Source organism: Salvelinus sp. IW2-2015, linkage group LG17 (genome assembly GCF_002910315.2).
Source record: "Salvelinus sp. IW2-2015 linkage group LG17, ASM291031v2, whole genome shotgun sequence".
NCBI lineage: Eukaryota > Metazoa > Chordata > Actinopteri > Salmoniformes > Salmonidae > Salvelinus > Salvelinus sp. IW2-2015.
This window is the reverse complement of record NC_036857.1, coordinates 26597526-26612612: the sequence shown is the minus strand read 5'-3', so window position 1 is coordinate 26612612 and position 15087 is coordinate 26597526. Positions and strand designations below refer to the sequence as shown.

The 15087-nt window shown below is 41.9% G+C and overlaps 1 protein-coding gene across 2 annotated transcripts in view; it reads right to left on the bottom strand.

Annotated features, from left to right (window-relative positions):
- LOC111977200 (probable phospholipid-transporting ATPase IIA) overlaps positions 1 to 15087 on the bottom strand; it is a 40618-nt gene that overhangs the window by 12248 nt on the left and 13283 nt on the right. For both annotated transcript variants that reach the window (XM_024006557.2, XM_024006558.2), the window contains exons 13-21: positions 13253 to 13365; positions 8052 to 8261; positions 5173 to 5334; positions 4436 to 4528; positions 4145 to 4228; positions 2340 to 2510; positions 2044 to 2142; positions 673 to 762; positions 178 to 322 (exon numbers count right to left, since the gene is read on the bottom strand). In XM_024006557.2, coding sequence (XP_023862325.2) covers positions 178 to 322; positions 673 to 762; positions 2044 to 2142; positions 2340 to 2510; positions 4145 to 4228; positions 4436 to 4528; positions 5173 to 5334; positions 8052 to 8261; positions 13253 to 13365 — 1167 coding nt within the window. The remainder of the gene's footprint in view (positions 1 to 177; positions 323 to 672; positions 763 to 2043; positions 2143 to 2339; positions 2511 to 4144; positions 4229 to 4435; positions 4529 to 5172; positions 5335 to 8051; positions 8262 to 13252; positions 13366 to 15087) is intronic.

Here is a 15087-nt window from a genome sequence, read left to right as displayed (position 1 = left end):
ACCTCTGCAAACTGTTTATCAAGACCACATCATGAAAACAATACCATTCAACATCTTTAACATACAGATCAGCAACCCTGCAGTGAATTGCCAATGGAGAGTTTCAGTGAGCTGAATTGTTAACACTGTAATGTCCCAATAGAGAAAAGCTTGGGGGCTGACACTGGGAAGACTCACCTACAGCGCAGGTGAGTTTGCCTGTGCGCTCCTGCAGCAGCCGGACTATCTGGGCCTTCTGGGTCGGAGCGCAGCGGCAACACACCACGGCAGGACACTGACATGCCAGCTCCATAAACTCGTACTCATAGAACTTCAGACACACCTGCAGGAGAAGCAGAGTATGACAGACGAGGCTTGAACAACAAGCCAGGGGCCAACGACCGACTGTGGTTTACGTCTGTATTTTTATCAATGATGTAGACTCCTTCCTCAACGTCTGTTACATTTATCTAGAAAGTTGTCAATTGAGACCCAAAACAATGCAGCAGTGTGATAGGATAAAACTCAAAACAAGCCGAGGGTTCTCAAGTGTCTCAGTTAGACTTTTTCCCATGTTAGACTGACTCTTACCAATACCACAGCCACCACTAAAGGCCTCTTCAGTAACAGTGCTTTGGTTCGTCTTACACAGATAAGGTAAAGTGTTCAGAGGGAGGACGGTGCTCAGCTTACCTCCAGTGAGTCCCCTGATATGACCAGGGCACAGTCGTGTTTCCTCCGGAAAGCGTTGAGCTCCAGGTGGGCCTCTCCTCGCGTCGTCACCTAGGACCACAGACAGTACAGGGCTAACCATCACGGTCACAGACATACAGATAGCTATCTAACCCACAGGAGTAGCTGCTCTCCTTACTGTAACTGTCATCCACACTCTAGATTAGCATCAGGGTGAACTGATCAACTGTCAACGGAGCATGCAAACCATAACCAGAACATGTGATTTGAAATGCCAAAGTAAGTTATAAAACCATAAGGAGGACCAGCTCAACCATGGATAATGTTGTGGGTTTCTATAGACTACTATTTATTACCAAATATGGAGGTTGATTGTAAACATCCCATAGTTTCTGCAACTCTATCAAACTCATATGTGGACTCAATTTAAAAAAATGTGGAACTGGAAATGACCGCAAGACATCAATCTGTCAACCAATGTTCTGCACTGGTATGGCTATATTCCTCTCCTATTGCCTGTTCATACATCAAGTCGTCAACCCAGGTGCCATTTGTGTCGAACCAGGAAGCCAATAGCAGATGCCCTGGCTATTGGTCCAATCTAAAGTCACAGCCCCTGCCCTGCTCCGCTGGGAGAAGCAAGGGGACTGTTTTCATGCTGTGCCAGCCATTGTTATCCTCTTCCAGTAACAACTGTTGTACACAACTCCTAACATTCCTATGGCAAACAAGCTCTCCCTTTCTGCAACTGGAGATCGGCCAAAAGGGAACTCAAAGGACTATCAAAGCAGTAGTGCAGTTTGAGAGCTAAGCCTGCAAAAAAAATTAGGAAGTTAGGTTCTCTGTCACTGTGTTCCCCAAGGGAGTGGTTCAGCTGGTCCTTACCAGCCTGTTTCCAGACCTGGGTTCAAAAACTATTTGAAATCTTTCAAATACTTTGAGCGTTTTCTTTAGCCTACCTGGAGCGTCGGGTTGGCGGGGTTTGTACTTTTGGGACGTATCTATTGTTTATATTGCAACAGGGAAGATCACTCAACCACATCTAAAGTATTTGAAACCAGATTTTGAGAGCTCAGGTCTGTTTTACACAGGCTTGGATGCTAATTCCTGTGTGAGGTATTTATTGTTGGGCTTGCCAGCTATCTAGCGGATCTTGGCTGGGCTGGGGGACTACATAACCACCGCTATGGGCCTTCACCACACAGAGGATGGATGTCCCAATAAGGTCAGGGCAGACAGGAAACTGTGGATGCTCCTGTGAACTAGGAATGACTCCTTATGCTAAAGCTATTTATTCTAATCCACAATAAATATGATATTGAAATAGCAGTGGTAAAACAGAAAAATGTCCTCTACTGCTTCTCCACTCACCGATCTAAAGATGTGGATGTCCTGGTTGCGGGTCACCAGATGGGCATTCTTAGCCGTGCACGTGGCTGTTTCCAGCTTATCTCCAGTTAACATCCACACCTACACATGTAATAACAGTTTTAAATGACATTTCTGTGTGATTAACATTTTTTACTTTTCTTATCCACATTCAAACAATGACATAACAACAGTTACAGAGGGCACAAAGCCCAGGGAAAAATAAAGTGTATTGAAGTGAACTGCTAAGTGTTGTTGCTATGCGGCAGTCTCCATCTGCCCCGGTGACCTCCCCTGACCTTGATGCCTGCATTGCGTAGGATCTCCAGGGTGGGCCGTACATCAGCCTGAAGCTGGTCTTCTACCCCCGTCAGACACAGCAGCTCCATCTCCATCTCCAGGCTCTCGATCACCGTGGCAACCTTCAGAGACCGATCATGCACACTCAGCTTGGCCTGGATGTATCGGGCCTGTGGGTGGAGAAAGTAGRAGGGGAGAAAATATGAAGAAAAGATTTCAATTGGATGCCTACAATATCGGAATATAGCATGTTGGAGTTGAACTAGATTGATTTATCAACTGTCAGACATACAAATTCGTCAAATGTAACACGTTCTGGATGGTCAGAGGAATAACAACATCGATCAGCAAGTAAACACCCAGTAGTTTCCAGCTCAGAGGGCAATTTTCAGTGTGAGATAAAGCAAAAACTATCTGAGTGACTCACTCAGGAACACAAACTCTATGAGTGAGTCACTAAGCTAGTGAGTCACCACCGCCCACCAGCCAGCTCACAAAATTATACACTCCAGCAATGGGGCTGGGGCTGCAGGGGAGACACTGCCTGCCTCGCTTGCCCTGAGAATGGGTGTGTGTGTGATCTGAGCATCAAACAACAGGCTTTGACATTTAAAGAACAACGGTGAAAGTATCTGTGGAAACTATTTAGTTTTTGTATTTGTTGTTGTTGGCAGGTACTAGGTTGATATACAGGACATACCAAAACCTGTACAGTGCGTGCTATGTTGAGGAATATAAGCAGATTAGTTATACATTGAGTGTACAAAACATTAGGAACAACTTCATAATATAGAGTTGCACCCCCTTTTGCCCTCAGAACCGCCTGAATGTGTTGGGGCATGGACTCTTCAAGGTGTTGAAGCGTTTCACAGGGATGCTGGCCCATGTTGACTCCAATGCTTCCCACAGTTGTGTCAAGCTGGCTGGATGTCCTTTGGGTGGTGGACCATTCTTGACACACACGGGAAACTGTTGAGCATGAAAAACCCAACAGCGTTGCAGTTCTTGACACACTCAAACCAGTGCGCCTGGCATCTACTGCCATACCCCGTTCGAAGGCACTTAAATATTTTGTCTTGCCCCTTCACCCTCTGAATGGCACATATACACAAGGCATGTCTTAACTGTCTCAAGGCTTATAAATCCTCCCCTTCATCTACACTGACTGAAGTGGATTTAACAAGTGACATCAATAAGGGATCATAGTTTCATCTGGATTCACCTGGCCAGTCTAATGTTTCGTATATTGTCATCCTACAAAAAAATTATTTTACTGAAATCTCCTTGGGATTGTGAGGAGTGGTAACCAACACAATGATTAACTGGGGCACAACAACACAAGAAGAGGGAGGTGCATCAACTAGTAAAAGTGAACAATTAATGTTGTTATAACTGCTATAACACACTCGGTATCATCTTTCATTCTCAGACATCAAAATGAATTCACATTCTCTTTACGACACAGTCATAATAAAACCAACACCATGTAGGAATGAACCTACTGAGTCTTTATGACCTGCTATGTGGATGTGCTCGCAGAAGCCAACTCAAACCAAGATGGATACCCTGGGCTTCAGTCTCACTAATGAATTTGCCAAATGGATATGAAACACTGAAATGTCAAGGTCACCGACGGCGGGCTTGGTTACTCAGCACAGTCAATTCATTCTCCATTAAACAACATCCTCCTCCTGTTGGCTTTGGTTATGGCACAGTCCCGACCGCTAAGTCCCGTACCCTATGGATCAACGTGATGACAGAAACATTTAAGCTCGTTCAAAGACAGAGCGGGAACACTACTAACCTCAAAGTCTTGGTACTGTTCCTCTGTTAGAGACTTCTTGGAAACGACCAAGACCCTCAGACCTTCCCTGGCCATATTTCCACACTGGAAGAAAGAGCAAAAGTAACACTAAAATATTAATATCAGAACAGAATGTTCAAACATACACAACGACTCTGACCCCCCCCCCCCCAAAAAAGGTTAAATTGACATCAACCTCTAAAGATGACCTCAACATGATATATTCAAATCAGGGTGGTCTTTTATTCAAACTAAAATGACTTGTTCTAGACTTGAGGAAGGAAAATCTACCTCTTCTTCCAGCCAGTCGTTATACTGGACAATGCCAGCCATCACCACATCTGCACCCTTCATGTAGAAGCTAATCTCTCCTGTAGACTCATCCTGTAAAACAGACCACTGTCACTACCTAAACTCCATGCTTGACAAACAAAATAGAAGAAAAACATTCACATCAATCAATAAGGTACATTCCGGGGTTTCCCCCTGACTCTCAGCACTTGTGTAGGGAGGCACATAAAAATATGAGTTTATTATTGTCAGTTGGTTGCGTAGAAAGGGAAACTTAAGTTTGGTCTCAAACATGCTTCAAAATATTTTCTTGAGGAACCCAAGTTCAACCCCAGGCATCCTGAAGTAGAGTTATACCAGGTCTATCCAAGCCAACAACAATAGTTAGTCATGCAGACAGCACAGAGACTTAGTCATAGGGTTCATAGCCGGGTAAAGTCTTTTTCAGATCAGTCTTCGTCTTGATGGATCACTGGACCAATGCCCAGGTTCAAAAGCCAGAAAACGTATCATTTCAAAAGAGCAGTTGGCCCCACTGGTGTCAGCTATAGAATGTATCTTTCAAAAGAGCAGTTACATCCAAACACTAACAGTTGGCGGGCAATCAAGCAAAATACAAATCATCTTCCACAATACATTAGTTCAGCTACGGAAGGCAAACACCGCTGGCAATTGTAAATGGATGACTGGAATTTGCATTTTCAAACCAGATTCATATCCCAGTCAGCAGCACTTACTCGAACTATGATTCCCATCCGCTTGCTCTCATAGGTGAAGGGGAATATCTGCAGGATGGTGAAGTTCAGGATCTGTCCACTAGGAGTCCTCAGCTGCATGGAGTTGTGGTCCCGTCCGACCAGGGTCAGTCCAACACTCTCAGTCCACTGCACCAGCGACACCTAGCAAGGCAAGGCAGAGGAGACAGTTTGGTGATTGGTGGTTATCAAAATAGATCCGTTTGGTGAGGTAAATGGAGAATGGACCATTTTAACATGATGTACCTTTTCACAGGAAATAGCAATAAGCAGGAAATATCAAACTGAACAAAGAGCACAGTTCTACTTCAGCGCAAATCAATAATAAAAGCATTTCTGCACTCAAAGAAAATTGATTGACAAATTGATTGAACAAACTAGGAAGATAATCCTTTTAAAAGACGCATGCTGCATGTTCTTTCTGGTTTCTTTTGAAGGGCACATGAGGATAAAGCCAGATTTTTTATTTTTATTTGACTAGTCAGTTAAGAACAAATTCTTATTTACAATGACGGCCTACCAAAAGGAAAAAGGCCTCCTGCGGGGACAGGGGCCTGGGATAAAACATTAAAAAAACAATATAAATATAGGACAAAACACACATCACAACAGGAGAGACACAACACTACATAAAGAGAGACCTATAAGACAACAACATAACAAGGCAGCAACACATGACAACACAGCATGGTAGCAACACAACATGACAACAACATGGTAGCAGCACAAAAACATGGTACAAATGACATTTGGAATCATTGAAGTAATAATTTCCGGGGGGTTAGAAGTTATTAATGTCCCAAAACTTCCAGATATTAGCACAAGATCAAAAACACAATTCATCCCTCATGCCTACACTAACCGCTCTCTAATATACACTGAGTGTACAAAACATTAAGAACACCTGCTCCTTCTAATGACATAGACTGACCAGGTAAATCCAGGTGAAAGCTATGCTCCCTTATTGATGTCACTTATTAAATCCACTTCCAATCAGTGTAGATGAAGGGGAGAATTTTTAAGCCTTGAGACAATTGAGACATGGATTGTGTATGTGTACCATTCAAAGGGTGAATGGGTAAGACAAAATATTTAAGTGCCTTTGAACAGGGTATGGTAGTAGGTGCCATGCACACCGGTTTCTGTCAAGAACTGCAATGCTGCTGGATTTTTCACGCTCAACAGTTTCCTGTGTGTATCAAGAATGGTCTACCACCCAGAAGACACCTAGCCAAGCATCGGAGTCGCTGTGGAACGCTTTCAGCACCTTGTAGAGCTGAAGGCAAAATGGGGGGGGGGGGTCAACTCAATATTAGGAAGGCATCGGTTGGACCCTAAACACCCAAAGTCCAGTCCCAAACCATGACTCCTCTCCCCCAGCTAACAAATAATACTTATTCCATGCTAATATTTGGTCTGAGGCTATGCTTGGCTAAGGTTAGCCCTGAGCTGAACTCCATGAAGCTCAACACAGCTCTGACTATTTCGTGCGTTGGTCATACAAGTTGGGGAGAATGAAGAACTTGACTTAGTCATGGTAACATTAGTAAGGCTACATTCACTGTGAAGGCATGCAGTGAATCGGCCTCCACCACAACAGCACCACTTGTTAATGGGAATGTCTAGAGTTTAATTGAGCTGAGTCTGCTACTGGCAAATGGTTGGAGTCAAAACCACAGCTTGGCATAAGCGAAAGTTCTTAATGGTCCTGCTTGGAAGTGGAACCGTCAAGAAATACTTGATATACTCTTCCGGCTTTTTGTTATAGGAACACACTTCTCTTGAGTAGATATGCTGCTCAATATTTTAGACATAATATATATAAGATATACTAAATAAGCAGATGTAAAAGCATAAGCTGTGGAAAAATTCCTCCACACTACAACTAGGACTCTTCATTTAGATTGTATTAACAACAAAAACGAGTTATGTCTGCCAAACAGGTATCACATCCAACAGAACAAAACAAGTTAGATAAATGGCTCGTGAATGGATTCCTACCAAAAACCACACATCCAACTGTCACTGGCATTGTGACCACGACAACCAGCAGCCAAAACTATATCTCTCTATGGACTTCCTGAGAAGCCATTGGAAAGCAAACTGAATTTGAGCCCAGATCATATCAAGCGGATAAAATATACCTATAGTAACAACAGCAAAAAACATTCAATCAAGAAAGGAAATATCTACACATTGACTGATATTGTAATCTGTGAGAAATGTTACCCCACAATACATTTTCTGGAAAACAATGCTCGTATTGCATGAAGTTCAGCATACACTAGGCCACAACTCACCACAAAGAAACTTCTGTGGGCCATATCAAAGTATCTACTATGAAGGTAGGAGACTCAAAGGGTGGATWGGCTAAGCCCAATGGACTGGGGAGCACATTAAGGAAATCCGTATTTACACCGCAGGAAATGGATCAAGCTAAATTCCCCCTCAGCATTCTTCCTGGAGTTCAAACGATTCACAGTGATCCAGGTCACAGCTAGGTACATGTGGAATGTAATTTGTCTCCTCAAGGTTTCCTTCAAGGGCAGCAGGTAGTCCACTGCAGGGACTGATAAGGGTTCAAACTGCAAAACCATTTGAAGTGACTCTCTCCATATTTTAATCTGGATTCCATTCTTCTACGGTCACCCTACCTACTGTAACTGGCGTAGTGACAATTCCTTTTAACCTTTGAGGCTGTTGAGTAGGCAACTCACATTTATCACAGACTATTTTGGTATATGTTGGTCTATCGTTAACGAAGGAGTATATTATAACTGCGCAGAGGCAAATACTAACATCCTCCGGTTGCTGTGTTTATGGACAGCGATGTCTAGTATTGAGGGTGAGCCATTGTGTACCTCGTCTGGGCTGGCGGCCTGGTAAACCCTACAGGTGTCCTCATAGTGCTGCTCTGCCTCGGCCTGGTCCGTCACGCCGTTGGCCTCGTACACGGGCGTCACACAGTGCACCAGGGCGATGGCCTTCACCGCCTCATGCACACGGCTGCTGATGGTCTTACGAACCTTAGTGGCCGCCGGAGCTCTGGATGCTGGGACGTCGTGAGAGGGCTGTGGGGAGGAAGGTGTACAAAAGAAAAGTTAGCCCACTGAGTTGGATTATAAGCATCGGTCTACCTGCAAGGTTTTCAATGATTGGTAGAGCGGGTTTTTAAACCTAACTTTTTTCTCAGCTATTCATTGATTGACAAACAGTCAGTGGTGGAAAAAGTACCCAATTGAGTTAAAGGTACCTTAAAAGAAAATGACTCAAGTAAAAGTGAAAGTCACCCAGTAAAATACAACTTGAGTAAAAGTCTCAAAGTATTTGGTTTTAAATATACTTAAGTATCAAAAGTAAAAAATCATTTCACATTCCTTATTTTAAGGAAACCAGATGGCAAGATTTATGTTTTAATTTTATTTACGGACAGCTAGCGGCATACTCCAACACAGACATAACTAACAAACAAAGCATTTTGTGTTTAGTAAATGCGCCAGATCAGCGGCAGTAGAGATCAAATCAAATTGTATTTGTCACATCCACCGAATACAACAGTTATAGATAAACCTTACAGTGAAATGCTTACTTACAAGCCCTTAACCAACAATGTAGTTTTAAGAAAATAGAATTAAGAAAATATTTACGAAGTAAAAAATAAAAWAAAAAACACAATACAATACCAAAAATGAGGCTATATAAAGGGGGTACCGGTACCGAGTCAGTGTGTGGGGTTAAAGGTTAGTCGAGGTAATTTGTACATGTAGGTAGGGGTAAAGTGACTATGCATAGATAATAAACAGTGAGTATCAGCAGTGTAAAAACAAAAAGGGAGGGGGGGGTCAATGCAAATAGTCCGGATGTCCAACTTTCTTGGTGTGTTTGGAACATGATAGTTTGTTGGTGATGTGGACACCAAGAAACTTTAAACTCTCTACCCGCTCCACTACAGCCTCGTCGATGTGAATGGTGGCGTGTTTGGCCCTTCTTTTCCTGTAATCCACGATTATCTCCTTTGTCTTGCTCACGTTGAGCACGATGACCAGGGATTTTCTCTTGATAAGTGTGTGAATTGGACCATTTTTCTATCCTGCTAAGCATAAGAAATGTAACGAGTACTTTTGGGTGTCAGGGAAAATGTTTGGAGTAAAAAGTACATTATTTTCTTTAGGAATGTAGTGGAATGAAGTACAAGTTGTCAAAAATATAAATAATAAAGTACAGAAACCCCAAAAAACTACTTAAGCAGAACTTTAACGTATGTTTACTTAAGTACTTTACACCACTGCATACAGTCATCAGATAAATACATTATTTGTGGGAAAAACATGGATCTACTTGTACCTGTGAGCTGCCGTATCACTATGGTAACCTAGTCAAAGTACATGAAATATGTGTTTTGTTTGTAGTGCTAAAAAAATAACACTTCTCTGAACTGACTCAGTTCTAAAATGACTACCACACAAAGCCATTTGACTATTTAAACTTTATTTAACTAGGCAAGTCAGTTAAGAACATATTCTTATTTACAATGACGGCCTACCCCCCGGCCAAACCCTCCCCTAACCCGGGACGATGCTGGCCCAATTGTGCACCGCCCTATGGGACTCCCGATCACGGTCAAATGTATTTATCCAGCCTGGGAACGAACCAGGGTCTGTAGTGACGCCTCTAAAAGAGCAATGCAGTGCCTTAGACCGCTGCGCCACTCGGGAGGCTTAACCCTTCCTTACCATCCACAAAGAGACCCACGGCAAGTAAACACAACCAGATGTGTGAAGAAAGAAGAAAAATGAACAATCAGCTTTACTATCTTGCTGCGGTTATTTTTAGGCCAGGCGTTGTGTTTCCACAGGGGTCAATGATGGCGCCATTAAACTAGGGCCGGCCAGTGTTAGTGGGCTCTGGGGCTAGTGGCTAATCCGGTTTCCTGCTCCACTAACCTCTGGTGTCAAAGGGACAAAACGTGTCATTATGGGTCGGGAAGCATTAAGCCAAACAATAATCACACAGCTGATATTTTGCTAAAACAATATGCCCCAAAGACAAGGTTTTTGTTACTTGTTTTAACACAGAATTTCAAACATTGACTGTCTCACCGATTAGTGATACATTTGTTGAACACAGCCCATATGGACTGATGCAGAGCCATAGATCTACATAGAGAGTTTGGCCATTGCCGTTTCTGTCAATGATGTTCTATGTGCGCCACAGCTATCTCTATAGGGCTGACCCCAATTATTCGACAGGTTGATTGTTTGGTCGATAGGCTGTTGGTCGACCAAGATTATTTTAGTCGAGCAGCAGCAAATATAAATGTATATACAGTACCAGTCAAATGTTTGGACACACCTACTCATTCAAGTTTTATTTTTWATCTTTTACTATTTTCTACATTGTAGAATAATAGTGAAGACATCAAAACGGTGAAATAACACATATGGAATCATGTAGTAACAAAAAAAGAGCTAAACAAATCAAAATATATTTTATATTTGAGATTCTTCAAAATAGCCACCCTTTGCCTTGATGACAGCTTTGCACACTCTTCGCATTCTCTCAACCAGCTTCACCTGGAATGCTTTTCCAACAGTCTTGAAGGAGTTCCCACATGTGCTGAGCACTTGTTGGCTGCTTTTTCTTCAATCTGCGGTCCAACCCATCCCAAACCATCTCAATTGGGTTGAGGTCGAGTGATTGTAGAGGCCAGCTCATCTGATGTAGAGGCCAGCTCATCTGATGCAGCTGGCCTGTGTTCTTTTCCCCCATCTTAATATTACATTTTTATTGGCCAGTCTGAGATAAGTATTTTTCTTTGCAACTCTGCCTAGAAGGCCAGCATCCCGGAGTAGCCTCTTCACTGTTGACGTTGAGACTGGTGTTTTGCGGGTATTATTTAATGAAGCTGCCAGTGAGGACTTGTGAGGCGTCTGTTTCTCAAAGTAGACACTCTAATATACTTGTTCTCTTGCTCAGTTGTGCACCGGGGCCTCCCACTCCTCTTTCTATTCTGGTTAGAGCCAGTTTGCACTGTTCTGTGAAGAGACTAGTACACAGCTTTGTACAAGATCTTCAGTTTCTTGGCAATTTCTCGCATGGAATAGCCTTCATTTCTCAGAACAAGAATAAACTGACGAGTTTCAGAAGAAAGTTCTTTGTTTCTGGCCATTTTGAGCCTGTAATCGAACCCACAAATGCTGATGCTCCAGATACTCAATTAGTCTAAAGAAGGACAGTTTTATTGCTTCTTTAATCAGCACAACAGATTTCAGCTGTGCTAACATAATTGAAAAAGGGTTTTCTAATGATCAACTAGTGTTTTAAAATGATAAACCTGGATTAGCTAACACAACGTGCCATTGGAACACAGGAGTGATGGTTGCTGATAATGGGCCTCTGTACACCTATGTAGATATTCCATTTAAAAAAAGAAAATCTGCCGTTTCCAGCTACAATAGTCATTTACAACATGAACAATGTCTACACTGTATTTCTGATCAATTTGATGTTATTTTAATGGACAATAAATCTGCTTTTCTTTCAAAAACAAGAACATGTCCCCAAACTTTTGAACGGTAGTGTATATATTTGCGCCCATCTCAATTAACTAATCCATTGCGTAGGCCTAGACTAAAAGCCAATACTTGATCTGAAAATGTGGCCGGAGGCTCCATATGGATGATGTGACGCAATTCCGGAGCCTCCGGAGGCATGCAGAGGCCATATCAAGCTCCGTACCAAATCGCAATGCGTCTCCAAAATGTTGTAACAATGCGGAGGGCTCTGTATAGCTCCGCATTGACATGATTGGTTGATGGTAGGTGGGGGCGGTACATCCTGTATAAACACAAACTCACTTCCTTGACAACTTCCTTCACAACAGCTCTGCACTGCTCCGCAAAGCACAACAAGTATGAATGCCCTGACTTCTGCCACCACTAATGATCTGTGGAGCTTCTCAAAGTAGTGTTTTTTTTCACCTCAAAACAGCAAGCAAATTAAGTCTGTTTTTATATCCATTGAGAATGACATTAGTTACTCAATGTAGGCTATTTGAAAAATCTTACCAGCTGTCTGCCTTTCGATAACCACTCAGCATGAAAGGGAAAAATGTCATGCTCGGATCTAGTGGAAACATCCTGAAATAGGGCTACCTTATTGCTTCCTATCAGTGCTTGACTTGGACTGAAATAGGTTAACATTCTTTAAAAGAAACAGGTGCCGGTACTCAGCTCCTGCTCAAGTCAAGCACTGCTTCTTATCCCTTGCGCAAATAGCCTACAGCTGTGTCCCTTGCTCACTGGCCCAGAATACTTTATACAATGTCGCTAGGGCAATATTTGGGCTGGACCCAAGTTAATAGTTGATACTGTGTTTCAAGTTTGTTGCAGACAGGCCATGCATAGCCATTGTGATTTATAGTTGTTTTATTTATTTAATTTATCAGGATATTTTCTGCAATGTTTTTATTTGTTGGCTTTATTTAGGCTATTTTTACATAGTTGGCAATGGCAATAGAAGTTACTTTTTTAGCTTTGTATCATTTTCATTTGAATAGAATTTTGATTAACGACATGACAATGATTTTCAGATATGAAGACGTTATTAGAACTTAATTGAAACAGTTCCACAAAAATGTGCATATGAAAACCATAACTGGAAAGCAGATCTGTAGAAACGCTAAGATAAATTGGCATTATACATGAGAAAGGTTGTCGACTCCTCGTGTAGCCTATTACTGGCAACTTCAGTAGAGTAATGGCAGAATCTGTGAAAGCCAGTAGGAAGAGGATGGTCGGTCAAGTTTTTTTCTTCCTCTAGATCTCTGGCTCCCTCTTGAGTCATTTGTGTGTTATTTCATAAAACAGTGAGCTTAAAGCATCAGACAAGCTCAATGCATATACTTGATTTTATTAAAACATAGGCTGTCTATATATTGAAAAATCCACGTTAAAAAAAATCCACAAATCGAAAGAACAGATGACTTTCGGTCGCCCAATTTTTTGTTGTTGTCAGGGATAGCCCTACTCTATATGGTTGGTGATGATGGTTATTGTTTTACCTGTGTGTAGGCACTGAACACGTGGCTCTGCACCTCGTCCATGGAGTCCATTCCATAGGCCACCGTTCCAAGATGGAGGCGACGGAATACCATCTCATTCTGGGTGAGAGTTCCTGCATCAAACACACAAGCACAATGTATACTATTTGTAACATTTCTACTGAAAATGGGGTTACACTCGTTGGTGTCAGAAGTGCTGGAAGCCACATGGTAATGTTGGTGTTACAATTATGATCATCATTTAAAGAGTGATTTTTAAACAGTCCACACTATGATCAAGTAGCTGTTCCTGAAACCATTTCCATGATTTCAGTGTCCTGGTTGTCCTCACGCTCACTTTAAAAGCCCCTCTCTCTGTATGTAGTATTTCAGGATGACCTGAGAGCCCCCTACAGCACATACATTAGACTGACCTTTGACCCTTATCACTATGTGGGAAAATCCAGTATAATTTTATTGGCCGTCAGGGTCGTAAATTTAAGAGGGGGTACAGGCCAGTTCCTGAGGGTGTGTGTGTGCAGAGACAGCAGACTTCAGTCCCGTTTTGATTTAAAGCTCCAATAAGTAGCATGTCTCTGAGAGTCGCACACAGCCCAAAGCCCTAGGGATGGGTCAGCCCTAGCAATGTCATACTGGACACAGCCTTAGCACATCTTCAACACTATCATCTCACATCCAACATGTCAGTCCGTTGTGTCGATTTCCTCTCCTGACCACTAAAGCAAGATACATGCATTCTTATTATGTAGCCACTCTACTCTTCCTGTGCACTACAACATTAAGCTGTTTTATGCCAACATTAAATACTACATGTTTTATACCAGTTACGTCCGATGCGATATTGAGCAGTTACATGCACACAACAATGATTATTGTGGATAGTCAGATTAATATGATAGTTTGTTTAAAATATTTACGTGCTTTGCAATGACTTCCCTAATAAGCCCGTTTTCATGGACACATCTGAAATCAGGCAACTGATGGGCCTTTTGTTAAATGCTAAAAATCGGCAATCAAAATACATGTTCTACCACAGTGACCATGTTATTTTTGCGAAGACCAGGGTTGGGTAAGTTTAGATTCTAAATGTAATTCCTTACAGTTACTAGTTGCTCGTCCAAAATTATTATCAGTAACATAACATTTGCATTTCCCAAACTCAGTAATGTAATCTGATTACTTTCAGTTACTTTTGGGTTAGTAGCTGGCACAGCCACAAAGTCATAAAATCTGATTTTAAACCTAACCTTAACCACACTGCTAACCCTAATGCCTAATATTAAATTAAGACATTTTTGTTTTCATACATTTTTACAATATAGCGCATTTTGACTTTGAAGCTGGCCCATCTAGCGGAAATCACTCAGTTCTGCCTCAAGGACCAATAAACATCAACCTTGCTTTGAGTTGAAAAATAAATGCTGGTCTTGGAATGGCATGCTTTGAACACTACCGAAAAGTACTATTTGCATGTGATTTTTTCTTTTCTTCATATGCTGCATTTGTTATAGGCCTATTGTCAAAGTTTTTGTTGGTGGCACTTTGATATCTGGATAATTTGCAGCTGTTTAAGTCTATCAAAAGTGGATGTGTCCGTTAGGCCTGTGGGAAAAAATTATTATCAGAGTTTCTATTGGATAAATTCTATTCACTACACCGATTCTGTTGCACAACGTTTCTTAAACGGAAGCAAATGGAACAAAACAGGGAGGGACCTACCAGAATTTGTCAAATAGAAACTCTTGCTTTGCTGTTTGCTTCCGTTTGGTTCTTAAACGGTAAACGGTTTCCGTAATGAATACACCTCTGGTCTCAAAAACAATGATTGATAGGCA